The sequence below is a fragment of the Schistocerca nitens genome, chromosome 11, assembly GCF_023898315.1.
Source record: "Schistocerca nitens isolate TAMUIC-IGC-003100 chromosome 11, iqSchNite1.1, whole genome shotgun sequence".
In the NCBI taxonomy this organism is placed as follows: Eukaryota; Metazoa; Arthropoda; class Insecta; order Orthoptera; family Acrididae; genus Schistocerca; species Schistocerca nitens.
The window spans coordinates 165,200,348-165,217,140 of record NC_064624.1 but is presented as its reverse complement, the minus strand read 5'-3'; the positions used below and the strand labels follow the sequence as shown (position 1 = coordinate 165,217,140).

General features: G+C 45.1%; 1 protein-coding gene across 2 annotated transcripts in view; it reads right to left on the bottom strand.

Annotated features, from left to right (window-relative positions):
• LOC126213604 (mucin-1-like) overlaps positions 1-16,793 on the bottom strand; it is a 329,890-nt gene that overhangs the window by 23,913 nt on the left and 289,184 nt on the right. For both annotated transcript variants that reach the window (XM_049941458.1, XM_049941459.1), the window contains exons 12-13: positions 13,127-13,318; positions 1,920-2,157 (exon numbers count right to left, since the gene is read on the bottom strand). In XM_049941458.1, the coding sequence (XP_049797415.1) occupies positions 1,920-2,157; positions 13,127-13,318 (430 nt within the window). The remainder of the gene's footprint in view (positions 1-1,919; positions 2,158-13,126; positions 13,319-16,793) is intronic.

The window sequence follows — 16,793 nt, the reverse complement described above, 5'->3', positions numbered from 1 at the left end:
TCTTACTTTGTTATGATAATTATTGCTATTCTGATCAGATGAAGCGCCATCTGTCGGGCATTTTTTGAGGTTTTGTATTTTTTTTGGTTCTAATAAAACCACATGTCATTCCAAGCACGTGTGTCAATTTGTACCTCTCTATCTACATTACTCCGTGATTTATTCAGTTTTCAAATTTATACTGACTTTTTGATCACCGGGTAGCTAAATGTTCAAGCTGTAAACTGATGTAAACCGTTGCAGAAATACACTATTGGCCATTAATATTGCTACACCAAGAAGAAATGCAGATGATAAACGCGTATGCATTGGACAAATATATTATACTAGAAATGACACGTGATTACATTTTCACGCAATTTGGGTGGATAGATCCTGAGAAATCAGTACCCAGAACAACCACCTCTGGCCGTAATAACGGCTTTGATACGCCTGGGCATTGAGTCAAACAGAGCTTGGATGGCGTGTACAGGTACAGCTGCCCATACAGATTCGACACGATACCACAGTTCATCGAGAGTAGTGACTGGCGTATTGTGACGAGCCACTTGCTCAGCCACGATTGACCAGACATTTTCAATTGGCGAGAGATCTGGAGAATGTGCTGGTCAGGGCAGCAGTAGAACATTTTCTGTATCCAGAAAGGCCCGTACAGGACCTGCAACATGCGGTCGTGCATTATCCTGCTGAAATGTAGGGTTTCGCAGGGATCGAATGAGCCACGCGACGTAACACATCTGGAATGAAACGTCCACTGTTCAAAGTGCCGTTAATGCAAACAAGTGGTGACCGAGACGTGTAACCCATACCATCACGCCGGGTGATACGCCAGTATGGCGATGACGAATACACGCTTCCAATGTGCGTTCACCGCGATGTCGCCAAACACGGATGCGACGATCATGATGCTGTAAACAGACCCTGGATTCATCCGAAAAACTGACGTTTTGCCATTCGTGCACCCAGGTTCGTCATCGAGTACACCATCGCAAGCGCTCGTGTCTGTAATGCAGTGTCAAGGGTAATCGCAGCCATGGTCTCCGAGCTAATAGTTCATGCTACTGCAAACGTCGTCGAACTGTTCGTGCAGATGGTTGTTGTCTTGAAAATGTTCCCATCTGTTGACTCAGGGATCGAGACGTGGCTGCACGATCCTTTACAGCCGTGCGGATAAGATGCCTGTCAACTCGACTGCTAGTGATACGAGGCCATTGGGATCCAGCACGGCGTTTCGTATTACCCTCCTGAACCCACCGATTCCATATTCTGCTAACAGTCATTGGATCTCGACCAACGCGAGCAGCAATGTCGCGATACGATAAACCGCAATCGCGATAGTGTACGGTCCGACCTTTATCAAACTCGGAAACGTGATGGTACGCATTTCTCCTCCTTGCACGAGGCATCACAACGTTTCACCAGGCGACGCCGGTCAACTGCTGTTTGTGTTTGAGAAATCGGTTGGAAACTTTCCTATTTGTCACCACGTTGTAGGTGTCTCCACCGGCGGCAACCTTGTGTGAATGCTCTGAAAAGCTAATCATTTGCATATCACAGCATCTTCTTCCTGTCGGTTAAATTTCGCGTCTGTAGCACGTCATCATCGTGGTGTAGCAATTTTAGTGGCCAGAAGTGTAAACAGGTCTATATACTAATAAAGCAATAGGAGACCTTACTTTTGGGATGATCCTCGTAACATTCTGTTCTTCTGTGTTTTCCGTGATTAATGACTTGGAGAAAATGAGCTGTAACATGGAAATAAAGCGTTTCCATACCCTTGTTCAGATGAAATAATGTCTTCGTCTACGTGTGATGAATGGCTCCTGCAATTTGTTCTGTACATTTTCGTTACACCCTGTTAGCCAATATACATGCAGGTAACTGTGACGTCAGAGCGGCGCTAGTGAACTATACAGTACCTCCTGCGAGGCGGGGGCGGCGTCGTCGGCGGCGGCTGGAGCTGCGTGGTCCTCCTCGTGGTCCGCCGCCGGCGCCGGCGTCGAGCTGGGACTGGGGGCGGCGTCTGGCGCCGCTGTGGAGGCGGGGGCGGCGGGGGCGGCGCCGGGCAGGCGGGGGCGGCCGCCTGCGGCCAGCGCGCCGATGCGTGGGCCGGGCCGCAGGGGGCGGGGGCCGCCCAGCGGGGGGCGAACTCCAGCCCTGGGGGCGAAAGGCGGGACAACGTGATTCGCTGCGGTTTAGCGCGAGCAAAATGCCGTGGCTGCTAGATGCGCAGTCGGCTGGGGAAGTGTGGGGGGAGCGGCAGTGGTGGGGGTCGCTTAGAGCACCGTGCATACTACGAGGGCCACTTTAAAAGAAATGCACACTATTTTTTTAAAATCCATCTTTTATTCTACATGTTTGAAATTTTTCCAGTGTGTAGATACATCCTTTAGGAACAATATTTTGATTTCTCCACATAATTTCCATCCCTCTCAACTGCCTTACGCCATCTCGGAACCAGCGCCTGTATACCCACATGGTAAAATTCTGGACCGACCTGTTGGAGCCACTGTTTGGCAGCGCGCACAAGGGAGTCGTCATCTTCAAACCTTGTTCCACGATGAGAGTCTTTCAGTTTCCCAAAGAGATGATAGTCACACGGAGCCAGGTCAGAACTGAAAGGCGGGTGTTTCAGTGTTGTCCATCCGAGTTTTGTGATCGCTTCCATGGTTTTCTGACTGACATGTGGCCGTGCATTGTCGTGCAATAGCAAAACATCCTGCTTTTGCCGATGTGGTCGAACACGACTCAGTCGAGCTCGAAGTTTCTTCAGTGTCGTCACATGTGCATCAGAATTTGTGGTGGTTCCACTTGGCACGATGTCCACAAGCAAGAGTCCTTCGGAATCGAAAAACACCGTAGCCATAACTTTCCCAACAGAAGGTGTGGTTTTGAATTTTTTTTTCTTGGGTGAATTTGCATGAAGCCACTCCATTGATTGCCTCTTCGTCTCTGGTGAAAAATGGTGGAGCCACTTTTCATCACCTGTCACAATTCTTCCAAGAAATTCATCTCCACCATTCTCGTACTGTTCCAAAAGTTCACTGCATACCGTTTTTCTTGTTTCTTAGTGAGCCACTGTCAACATCCTGGGAACCCACCTGGCACAAACCTTTTTTAACGCCAACACATTCAGTATTCTGCAAACACTTCCTTCCCCTATCCCAACGTAGCGTGAAAATTCGTTCACTGTGATGCGTCTGTCAGCACTCCAGTTAGTTAACTCTCTGCACATTGTCTGGCGTGTGTGCAGTACGAGGCCTGCCGCTGCGAGGACAATCCTCAATATTGCCGTGCCCGCTTTCATCACGTAACCTGCTTGCCCACCGACTAACTATACTGCGAACGACAGCACCTTTTTCAACCTCTTGTGGATGTTTCCCACTGTCTCGTTTTCACAGCACAGGAATTCTATGACAGCACGTTGCTTCTGACGAACGTCAAGTGTAGCAGCCACCTTGAAGACATGCTGTGACGGCGCCACTCCCGGGAACAGGTTGAACTAAGTTTGAAAACAAGCGGGGAGGATGTATCTACACAGTGTAAAACTTTCACACATGCAGAGGGTATTTTTACAAAAATAGAGTGAATTTCTTTTGGAGTGACCCTCGTAGTTGCCATCATGCCCCGCGGCCAACGGTGCAGTTTGAGCGTCCTAACCCATAGTGTTCAGAAGCTATGACGATTTTACTTCGTTGTTGTTGTTGTTGTGGTCTTCAGTCCTGAGACTGGTTTGATGCAGCTCTCCATGCCACTCTATCCTGTGCAAGCCTCTTCATCTCCCAGTACCTCCTGCAACCTCCATCCTTCTGAATATGCTTAGTGTATTGATCTCTTGGTCTCCCTCTACGATTTTTACCCTCCACGCTGCCCTCCAATGCTAAATTTGTCATCCCTTGATGCCTCAAAACATGTCCTACCAACCGATCCCTTCTTCTAGTCAAATTGTGCCACAAACTTCTCTTCTCCCCAATCCTATTCAACACCTCCTCATTAGTTACGTGATCTACCCACCTTATCTTCAGCATTCTTCTGTAGCACCACATTTCGAAAGCTTCTATTCTCTTCTTGTCCAAACTATTTATCGTCCATGTTTCACTTCCATACATGGCAACACTCCATACAAATACTTTCAGAAACAACTTCCTGACACTTAAATCTATACTCGATGTTAACAAATTTCTCTTCTTCAGAAACGATTTCCTTGCCATTGCCAGTCTACATTTTATATCCTCTCTACTTCGACCATCATGTTATTTTACTCCCAAAATAGCAAAACTCCTTTACTACTTTAAGCGTCTCATTTCCTAATCTAATCCCCTCAGCATCACCCGATTTAATTTGACTACATTCCATTATCCTCGTTTTGCTTTTGTTGATGTTCATCTTATATCCTCCTTTCAAGACACTATCCATTCCGTTCAACTGCTCTTCCAAGTCCTTTGCTGTCTCTGACAGAATTACAATGTCATCGGCGAACCTCAAAGTTTTTACTTCTTCTCCATGAATTTTAATACCTACTCCGAATTTTTCTTTTGTTTCCTTTACTGCTTGCTCAATATACAGATTGAATAACATCGGGGAGAGGCTACAACCCTGTCTCACTCCTTTCCCAACCACTGTTTCCCTTTCATGCCCCTCGACTCTTATAACTGCCATCTGGTTTCTGTACAAATTGTAAATAGCCTTTCGCTCCCTGTATTTTACCCCTTCCACCTTCAGAATTTGAAAGAGAGTATTCCAGTTAACGTTGTCAAAAGCTTTCTCTAAGTCTACAAATGCTAGAAACGTAGGTTTGCCTTTTCTTAATCTTTCTTCTAAGATAAGTCGTAAGGTTAGTATTGCCTCACGTGTTCCAACATTTCTACGGAATCCAAACTGATCTTCCCCGAGGTCCGCTTCTACCAGTTTTTCCATTCGTCTGTAAAGAATTCGCGTTAGTATTTTGCTGCTGTGACTTATTAAACTGATAGTTCGGTAATTTTCACATCTGTCAACACCTGCTTTCTTCGTATAGATTAATAATTGTCACCGTGTATCATCATTTTACGATCAACAAACTCAAGGCTACACAGAATTGTTTCTCGAACAGCTGGTCCTATGGTAATACACCTGGCAGGATTTTCTCTTCTTCTCCATTAGCGTATTTCTTCTGCTGTATCAGCAGAATTTGCAATTGCATTTTTTCATTATGCAGATGAAGCGAGCCAAGTACTGACTATTACTTGCATTTTTTGTCATTTTTTTTGCATCAGTCTTCTGGCTGGTTTGGTGCGGCCTACCAAGAATTGCTCTCGTGTATCAACGTCTTAATCTCAGAGTAGCGCTTGGAACCTACGTTCTCAATTATATCTTGGCTGAATCCCAACGTTTGTCTGCCCCAACGAAGTTTACTTTCTACAGACCTCTCTGGTACAAAACGAGGTATCCATTGATGTTGCAGAGCATGTCCTATCATTCTGTCCCTTCTTTTTGTCAACGTTCCCCACATAATCTTCCTCGCTGATTCCGAGTCAAGCCTCTTCATTCCTTTCCTTACCTTACCAGTCCACATAATTTTCATCATTCTTCTGCAGCACCACATCTCAAACGCCTCGATTCCCTTATGTTATGCTTTTCCCACAGTCCATGTTTCGGTGCCTAACAACGCTGGGCTCCAAATGTACATTGCCAGAAATTTCTTCTTTAAGGCCACTTTTTGATATTAACAGACTTCTCTTGGCCAAGACTGCGCTCCTTGCAAGAGCTAATCTGCTCTTTATATCATTATTATCTTACTTCCAGGTTCGCAGCACTCCTTCACTTTTTCTACTTTGTAGTCTCCAATTTCGATAGTACGTTGATCAGTAATCCCATTCTTGCCACTTCTCATTACTTTTTTCCTTGTGTTTACTCTCACTCTACAAGGTTTCTCCGTAAGAGCGTGGAAGAACTTAACAGGCCATAGAGGATGTTCCACTGAACATTTTTGATATTAGGCAATCCTAGATCAGAGATGCCAGATTCAGGAGATAATGTGAATAAAATCACATGTCTACTTTTTTATTTACATTATGTACAGTTAACTGCAAATGCCATCATTCACACAATGAACGTACCTTTCGTACTGTATCTTACAAAAATATGTTGAAACTTACGGCAATCAACCTCAATGCAAGAATGACATCGGCGAACAAGGTTATGACGGACCCTGACAAATAGTTCTGGTGTGTTTGGAGTCACATCACAGGCAGCTACAATTCTGGCAACTAATTCCATCTGCGTATCCATTGGGGCCTCGTGCACAAGCGACTTTAGATACCCCCGTAGGAAATAATCAAGAGCATTCACGTCAGCTGACGTCGCAGGGCGTAGAATATGACCGCCTCTTCCAATCCAGCGACCAGGAAATACAGTACTGACATGGTTGCGGACGTCCACACTGAACTAAGGCGGTGCACCGCCATGTTGTCTCAGCATTCTGTCACGAACAGCCTCTCTTCCAACAACGTAAATACGATGCAATAGAGCCACCTTATGGGCAAGTAAAGTAAGCAGATCGTGCATCATGACTTTCTATTAAAAATCGTGCATCGTGACATCCTAGTAATCAGGCCCGCCTTCCTTGTTTCCTTGCAGGACTACATGTAAATAAACAGCACAGTAGCTGTAAATTTGTACGCATGTTAGTGGTAAATAAACTGGAAAATAGTAATGCTAGACAAAGTGGCAGACAAGTTTACTTCTATACCTTGTAAGTAGGCTGTTTAGGTTTTTTATTGGTAACACCACGTAGCGCTCTGTATGAAAATCACTGGCTGTGCTGTGTGCAGTCTGTGGCTGCTTTGCATTGTTGTAATACTCGCCATTGTAGTGTTAGGCAGCTGGCTGTGAACAGCGCGTAGCGTTGCGCAGTTGGAGGTGAGCCGCCAGCAGTGGTGGATGTGGGGAGAGAGATGGCGGAGTTTTGAGAGCGGATGATCTGGACGTGTGCCCATCAGAGACAGTACATTTGTAATATTGGATATCATGGACTGATATATATATATATTATGACTTTTGAACACTATTAAGGTATATACATTGTTTGTTCTCTATCGAAATCTTTCAATTGCTAACTATGCCTATCAGTAGTTAGTGCCTTCAGTAGTTTGAATCTTTTATTTAGCTGGCAGTATTGGCGCTCGCTGTATTGCAGTAGTTCGAGTAACGAAGATTTTTGTGGGGTAAGTGATTTGTGAAAGGTATAGGTTAATGTTAGTCCGGGCCATTCTTTTGTAGGGATTATTGAAAGTCAGATTGCGTTGCGCTAAAAATATTGTGTGTCAGTTTAGTGTTGATCAGAATAGGTAAAGAGCGAAATGTCTGAGTACGTTCAGTTCCGCTCGGCTGTTTGAAAATCAAATAATGTAAGAGGTTTATCAGCACAGTAATTCATTAATTTTTCTAAGGGGACGTTTCAACCTCCTTAAGCTGGCTTCTCCGAATCCACATTCCCTACCTCAAATAGTTCAGTGGAGCACTCTCTATGGCCTTTTATATTTTTGCACGCTCTTACGGAAACGCCCTGTATATCTGTTCTTATTTGTTTATGCCATTCAACAGATTTTGTAATTCTTCTTTACCTCCACTGAGGATAGCAATGTAATCAGTGAATGTTATAATGTTGGTATCCTTCCACCTTGAATTTTATACCGCTCATGGAATCTTCTTTTATTCCTGACATCGCTTCTTCGATGTACGAGTGACGTTCAGTAAGTAATGGAATACATTTTTTTCTCGACCTGTTTCGGTTGAAAACTGTGGAATTTACTGTGGAATTTAGTGTGCAATTTTGCCGCTGCAGCTGCAGCAGTTTCACGCGGTTCCGATAGGTGGCAGTGCTATACGTAGCCTTCAGAATGGCGCCTGTAACAGAGGGAATTTCAAGCAGAGAGATGTCATCGCAAATATTCTACATAGACCTGGTAGTGAACAAAAGCACGGTGAGTCGTTGAGTGAGGCGTGTGTCATCATGGTAGCAAGGTCTCGTAAACCTGTCTGATCCCCTGCATGCCAGTCGACCACACACAGCTTTTGTGCTACCCTCAGGGAACTGCACAAACAATTTCAGTGTGTTCGTTGCCACAAAACTGTAAACGAACTTCTCCTTCTCCATGCCAATGGAAAACCTCATATAAGTCTGCACACCCAATGGGCGCTCACAAAACTTCATTGGACTGTTCCTGCTCATCCAACCTACAGCTTGGATTTCACACTTTCCATCTGGTTGGTCGAATGAAAGATGCACTCCACAGGAAGCAGTATGTGAATGATGAGGCGGTATTCGATGCAACAAGACGTTGCCTCTGGCGTCGACCAATAGAGTGGTACCATGCAGGCATACAGTAAGTTTGTGTAAGGCCTTTCCATTGAACAGAGGTGATTTTGTAGCCAAAATAATGGTGAATAATATGGTGCATTGTAATCCTGAATAAAACCAACGTGCTTTCAGAAAAAAAATTGTGTTGCATTACTTAGTGAACACCCCTCATACACCAACTTGTTCATCTCGGCTTCCCTTACAGCATTGCAGGACGCTGCAAACAGTTATGGTTTACAGCTTGTATTGTATGGGAGAGAAGTCTCTAAATGAGACACAATGCCGGGGTGGTATGGGGTCAGGTGTAGGGTTGCTCGGGCAGCCCACCTCTAAAACTCAACCATATCGAGCCACATAACCACTCGGTAAATCTCCCATAAGCACCCCATAACCAGCACCATAACAACATCCATAACCACGCCCATAACAGACCCATGGACCACAACTGTAACCACGAACTCCACAACCACCATAACCACTCCACATGCACACTCAGAAGCAACCCTACACCTGTGATTCGTCAACTTCACCCGGCGTATTTTTTGCTCTAACAGTCCACGGGTGTACTGCCGGTCCATAGTATCCAACAGGCACAATATTTCGGCGATCAGACATGTCGCTATCGTCAGGTGCGTTGACGAACTGAGCTCCTGAGGGCGGGAGGCCGTCGTAAACCCCCTTCCCCCGCGAGGCGTTCTCTCCACGGTCTCGGGATGGCAGATCAGACGCGCTCTCCGCTCCACCTCTACAGCACAACGTGCGGAGATGGACGAAGTCACGGAGGAAGAGATAGCCACCGCCTATATACCGTATACTGGCGCACTATCGGGGAAAATAGGACGAATATTGAGGAAACACCGAGTAGGAACTTTTTGCCCGCCCAGTAAACCACGAGCATTATTGGGAAGTGTCAAAGACGATCTCGGTTTGCGGAAGGCCGGCATATACCAGATTCCATGTGAGTGTGGGAAGACTTACATTGGACAGACAGTGCGCACCATCGAAGATCGTTGCCGAGAAGTACAGAGGCACACTCGACTTGTAGCCCAACAAGTCGGCAGTCGCAGAGCACTGTTTGTCCGAAAATCACGAAATGGACTGCCAACATAGCAGGGTCTTGGCACAGACATCTAAATACTGGGACAGCGTCGTTAGAGAAGCTACCGAAATTCGTACCAGCGATTGCGGCTATAATCTCAGCAAAGCATGGGAACCAGCATTGATCATCATCATCATCATTTAAGACTGATTATGCCTTTCAGCGTTCAGTCTGGAGCATAGCCCCCTTATAAAATTCCTCCATAAAATTCCTTCAGTGCTAACATTGGTGCCTCTTCTGATGTTAAACCTATTACTTCAAAATCATTCTTAACCGGATCCAGGTACCTTCTCCTTGGTCTGCCCCGACTCCTCCTACCCTGTACAGCTGAACCCATGAGTCTCTTGGGTAACCTTGCTTCTCCCATGCGTGTAACATGACCCCACCATCTAAGTCTGTTCGCCCTGACTGCTACATCTATAGAGTTCATTCCCAGTTTTTCTTTGATTTCCTCATTGTGGACACCCTCCTGGCATTGTTCCCATCTACTAGTACCTGCAATCATCCTAGCTACTTTCATATCCGTAACCTCAACCTTGTTGATAAGGTAACCTGAATCCACCCAGCTTTCGCTCCCATACAACAAAGTTGGTCGAAAGATTGAACGGTGCACAGATAACTTAGTCTTGGTACTGACTTCCTTCTTGCAGAAGAGAGTAGATCGTAGCTGAGCGCTCACTGCATTAGCTTTGCTACACCTCGCTTCCAGTTCTTTCACTATGTTGCCATCCTGTGAGAAGATGCATCCTAAGTACATGAAACCGTCCAGCTGTTCTAACTTTGTTCCTCCTATATTTCTTTCCCACTGACATTACATTCGTTTTGGAGATGCTAATCTTCATACCATAGTCCTTACATTTCTGATCTAGCTCTGAAATAATACTTTGCAAACTTTCAATCGAATCAGCCATCACAACTAAGTCATCCACATATGCAAGACTGCTTATTTTGTGTTCACATATCTTAATCTCACCCAGCCAGTCTATTGTTTTCAACATATGATCCATAAATAATATGAACAACAGTGTTTTACTCCTGAAACTACTCTGAACCATGAACTCAATTTACCGTCAACTCTAACTGCTGCCTGACTATCCATGTAAAGACCTTTAATTGCTTGCAAAAGTTTGCCTCCTATTCCATAATCTCGTAGAACAGACAATAACTTCCTCCTAGGAACCCGGTCATATGCCTTTTCTAGATCTATAAAGCATAGATACAATTCCCTGTTCCACTCATAACACTTCTCCATTATTTGCCGTAAGCTAAAGATCAGGTCCTGACAACCTCTAAGAGGCCTAAACCCACACTGATTTCCATCCAATTGGTCCTCAACTAATACTCGCACTTTCCTTTCAACAATACCTGAGAAGATTTTACCCACAACGCTGATTAAAGAGATACCTCTGTAGTTGTTACAATCTTTTCTGTTTCCATTGAGTCTAATTAAAAAGAGGCTCAGCAAAGAAAACGAACGAGCGACCAGGGCGGACGAGGCAGTTACACCGACGCCACCACAGACGCCGACGCCACACGGAACGCCGACGCGCGGCTGCGGGCGCGGACCGCGGAGAGAACGCCTCGCGGGGGAAGGGGGTTTAGGACGGCCGGCCGCCCTCATGAGCTCAAGGCCCATCAGTTTGCTACCAGCAGTCAGCAAAGTCTGTATCTGCCGCCTCCTGCGTCACATCAGGGAAGAACGTCTCCTACCGGACGAGCAATGTGGTTTTCGTCCTGGACACGCAACCACGCACCGACTGCTTCGACTCGTTGAAGCGGCCATTGATGCCATCGAACGGCGGGAATATTTCGGAGCCATATTCCTGGATGGCGTTCGATTCTGTATGGCGTGAGGGGCTTCTCTTCAAGCTCCTGGACCTCGGTGTGCCCCTCCCGCATGTGCGTATCTTAATATCTTACCTCGCCGACAGAAGCTTTCATGTACGCACGGAGGACCTGTCGACGCGCCGCCGAGTCAGGGCTGGAGTTCCCCGAGGCTCCGTCCTCGGCCCCGTACTGTACATCCTGTGCACCGCAGACATGCCGCGAATGGGCAGGGTCCACCTCGCCCTCTACGCGGATGATACGGCGATGTACACGCGCAGCGTGAATGCAGCTCTGCTCCGACGACGCATGCAGGCCGCGGCTGACACACTTAGTCAGTGGGCCAAGAGGTGGCGCCTCAGCTTCAACAGGGCTAAGACGCAAGCCCTCCTCATCACCAAGAAGCGTATCCCAGCCGACCTACCGCAGATCACCATCAGGGGAACCGCCGTGCCTTGGGGCAATACCGCCAAGTACCTGGGTGTGACGCTGGATGGAGGGCTCACACGGAGATACCATATGGACGACATCGTCAAAAAGGTCAGGGGTAGAATGACTCTACCCCTTTCTAAATCCGACACTTGCGCTCCCGCCAGAACTCGGTGTTGCGCACTATCTTATACGCTTATCGACTACGCCGCTGTAGTTTGGGTCAATGCTGCAGCGACCCACGTCGAACGACTCCAGCGCCTTCAGAACCGGATTCTACGTCTGGCGTTGCATCTCCCTCGTGACTTCCCGTCGGACGATCTTAACCGAATCTCCAACATTCCTACTGTTCGAGACAGGTTTCGTCAGGCTGCACGGCTCTTTTACGAGAAGAACGCGCAGTCCGAAAATCCGCTCCTTCGATGATGATGATGATGATGATGATATTAGTGTTTTAGGGCGCACAACAGCGAGGTTATCAGCGCCCGTTCCCAAAACTGCAATTCAGAGCCGAATTGTGAGAGAATTGGTATTGTTTAAATTGCAAGATTGGACACAGCACATCGAAACAGGGAGATAAAACTAAAAATAAAATACCAGTACAAAACATGTAAAAATAATTAACGGTGGCTGAGTGACCACTTACAAATAATGGGTGACCAAACCGTTGGACAGCACATTAAGACTTCAATCCCAATAGTTTGGGAAGAAGGCCAGACAACACACAAAAACGTAAAACTCTAGCGACACTCGCCTCCGAGCACTGGGCCACAGGGTGCAGCGTCTTAACACAACCAGATGGCCCCACCTGCTTCACGACCACTGAGTTGCCAGCACATCCAGAACACCGTCCCAGCAGACTGACAGGACATCAAACACGAAGTCAGGCCACACCACACGCTCCATCAGTTTGGAGGAATAGCCTTCCTGCTTAGACTCCACCGACCCACAGGGGCTCATCTGTCCCTGTCAGGCAGCAGCAGCAGCAGGAGCTCAGTTCGTCAGCGCACCTGACGATGACGACATGTCTGATCGCCGAAATATTGTGCCCGTTGGACTCTATGGACCGGCAGTACACCCGTGGACTGTTCGAGCAAGAAATACGCCGGGAGAAGCTGAAGAATCACAGGTGTAGGGTTGGTTCTGAGTGTGCATGTGGAGTGGTTATGGTGGTTGTGGAGTTCGTGGTTACAGTTGTGGTCCATGGGTCTGTTATAGGCGTGGTTATGGATGTCCTTATGGAGCTGGTTATGGGGTGCTTATGGGAGGTTTATCGAGCGGTTATGTGGCTCGATATGGTTGAGTTTTAGAGGTTGTTATTGGTGGTGGATAAGGGGTGACTATGGTAGTAGTTATAGCTCTGGTCGTTGAGTGGTTATAGAGTGGTTACATGGGTGTGGTTCACGGGTCTATCATTGGGGCCACTCCTTTACCTGCCGGGCCTAGTGACAGCTGGTGGGCTGGCCTCAGAGGCACTCTCTGCAGAGGCGTCTTCTGCGGGGGCGGCGGGCGCGGCGCTGGGGGCGGGTGGTGCCGGCTCGGCCTCTCCGGCGGGGGCGGCGGGGGCAGCGGGGGCGGCCGTCGTGGGGCGGATCACACCACGCCGTCTGCCCAGCACGCTGTGCCTGTGGTGAGTATCCCCTCATATTAACACAGTAGCATATATGCTGTGGTATAATTTGACTTTCGACTATCGATTGTTAAACCGAGTCGACTGTGACAACCAACAATGGGCTCTTTGACTCTAAACTAAATTACACTGCATAAATTCAATCTGTTTGTACATAAGACATATGAATGGCTTATTTCAATAGTGGCACAAGTCTATTTTTGCTCATTCTGAGATACAGAGTCCTAAAGTTAAATGAGCGCTGAAAGATCTGTAGTTGAGATACCAGAAATATTCAAGTTTATATATATTCAAGTATTCTGGTTTTAAGTTTATATATATATATATATTTTTTCAGGCATCTGGTATCTCAACTACAGAATTTTCAGCGTTCATTTATCTTAAGGACTCTGTATCTCAGAATGAGCAAAAATAGACTTGTATCACTATTGAAATAAGCCCTTCATATTTCTAACAATGTAATGACATAACTGATTACTAGCTGATTTCCCAGATGCTATACAGTCCTTCTGTTATTGCATTTTAGTATTCATGAAAGAAGTCCACATTTCGAATATTGAAAATTCAAATTCATCACCCCATACTTTGCTACCATGATTATGATGCCTGTATATCCTAACAGAATAATACGTATCATGGAAGACCCACTCGTTTGCGTAATTCCAAAATTGTGTCAAGTATCAATGACAGAATTTATGGTGCAATATTGAAATTCAAGTAAATGACCATTTCAAAAGTAACGTTCATTCAGCTAATACCACACAACAAAATATCATATTTTATGGATACTACTGTAAAGCAAGTGTATCAAGTGAATTAAACATAATAAAATACCAATCATAATATTAAATTCTCCAAACTCGCTAAATATTACAGACTCGCAAAAGCCAAGACCAGTTTTGGAATCAGTACAAAATTTTCTTAGAAATGTGACATTTTGCACATTTAATGTAACATTAATGTAACATTCTAATTAGTTTAATTGAAAATGGGTGCTTAAAGGAAAGAATTAAAAATTACAACTTAAAAAAATAGAGATTATATAAAATTTGTACATAGATAAAAGTTATTTGGATTTACTGTTATATACCTTAATGGAAACATTATCTTATCAACAAACGAAAGAATAACTTGTTATGTTAAAAAAAATTTCTTTCGAAAATATCGTTTACAAAAGAAACTTGTAGATTACAGAAACTTCGATTATAAACTTGAAACTGATTTAACTGCAAAACAGGATAATTTTGTAGCCTAAAATGGTAATTCCCAAAATATATGCTTTACTTAAAATCCGGGTTCTAACTACAAGTCGTAGGATTTAAAAGTGTACTTTTCGAGAAACCTCTGAAGCGAACAGGGAGGATATAAACAGAAGCAAAACGCAGCAGTTGTGCTCAGTTCGTAAACGTGCAAATGATTCACATGGCTCTAAGCACTATGGGACTTAACATGAGGTCATCAGTCCCCTAGACTTAGAACTACCTAAATCTAACTAACCTAAAGACATCACACACATCCATGCCCGAGGCAGGATTCGAACCTGCGACCGTAGCAGCAGCGCGGTTCCTGACTGAAGTGCCTAGAACCGCTCGGCCACAGCGGCCGGCCGATTCAGATGCTAAGATGAGCTTTGTGAAGTGGTTCTCTGGTGAATACTTGCACTATGTTACTTTTTGGAAAGAGGTCAAAATATCAAGAATTACTACGAAGAAAAGTGTCTCAATAGTGATAATAACAAACCTGCAGCATGCTCATCGAGGCACAAACGAACTTCTAGTACGGCGGAAAACATAAGTAAAATCTTATAGCATTTGCAATTATTTATTTCCAGTTATAATTGTATAGCCAAACCTTGGTTTTAAGTTTTACCAAAAATGTACTAGCAATAATTAATGCTCAACGTTTTGGGTATCACTGTTTGGGAAGAGATTTATTGTAACTAGCAGTGTGTCGGCAGTTGTACGAGGTGTGGCTAGAAAAAAACCAGACTAGTACTGGTGAAACAATAAAACGAATGCAATAAGGCTGAAAGTCGCGTGGCCTGTCACGTGACTCTCGCTCCGCCTACTGCTCGAGTTTCATCTGCCTCCTGCACTCAGTCTGCCCGTGGCGTCTGTTTTAAGTAGTTGACGTTTTGTCTGTGCGTCGGAAAATGTTGAGTGTACAGAAAGAACAGCGTGTTAACATCAAATTTTGTTTCAAACTAGGATAATCTGCAAGTGAAACGTTTGTAATGTTACAAGTGTACGGCGATGATTGTTTATCGCGAACACAAATGTTTGAGTGGTTTAAACGATTTGAAGATGGCCGCGAAGACACCAGTGATGACACTCGCACTGGCAGACCATTGTCAGCAAAAACTGATGCAAACATTGAAAAAATCGGTAAACTTGTTCGACAAGATCGCCGTTTAACAATCAGAGCAGTGTCTGAGTTGACAGGAGTTGACAAGGAAAGTGTTAGGCAGATTCTTCATGAAAGTTTCAACATGAACAAAGTGTGTTCAAAAATGGTTCCAAAGTGTCTCACAATTGAACAGAAGGAACGCCGAAGAATGATTTGTTCTGACATCCTGGAAAACATTGAAAGTGATCCCACCTTCTTACAAAATGTTATTACTTGCGATGAATCGTGGTTTTTTACTTACGATCCCGAAACTAAACGCCAATCGATGCATTGGAAAACTCCTGGTTCTCCACAACAAAAAAAAGCACGAATGTCAAAATCGAAATTCAAGGCAATGATGATTGTTTTTTTTTTGACATCAAAGGGATTGTGCACATTGATTGGGTACCAGAGGGACAAACAGTGAATCAGCATTACTACATTAGCGTCCTGGCTACCCTACGTGAGCGAGTACAGAGAAAACGGAACGATTTGTGGAGAAAAAAGTCATGGATCCTTCACCAAGACAATGCCCCAGCTCACAGTGCATTGTCAGTGAAGACGTTTTTGGCAAAACACAACATTCCCATCTTAGATCATCCACCCTACTCACCTGATTTGGCCCCCTGTGACTTTTTTCTTTTCCCTAAAGTCAAGTCAGCTTTGAGACTGTTGAAGCAGTAAAAGAAAAAGCGACGGAAGTAATGTATGGACTTACCGAAAATGATCTGCAGCATTGCTATGAACAGTGGAAAATTCGTATGGAGCGGTGTAGAGACCGAGGAGGAGAGTACATTGAAGGAGATAACATGAAATTGTAAATAATTGTAAATAAATGTTTTTTCCAGCATCAGTCCGGTTTTTTTCTAGCCGCACCTCGTATGGTTGGATGTCTCAAGCTACTTTTGGACATCAGGAACTATGGGGGGCACGATTAAAGAAAGAAAGAAGGAAAAAAAGTTTCTGAATCGGTGTAAGTAAGCAACGTATGCCGACAGTTTCGTGGGCCTGTGCTAGAGACAAGGACGCGGGCTGTTTGTCTTTATGGCGTGTTATGACGTAACAAGATGGCGTCCATCACGACG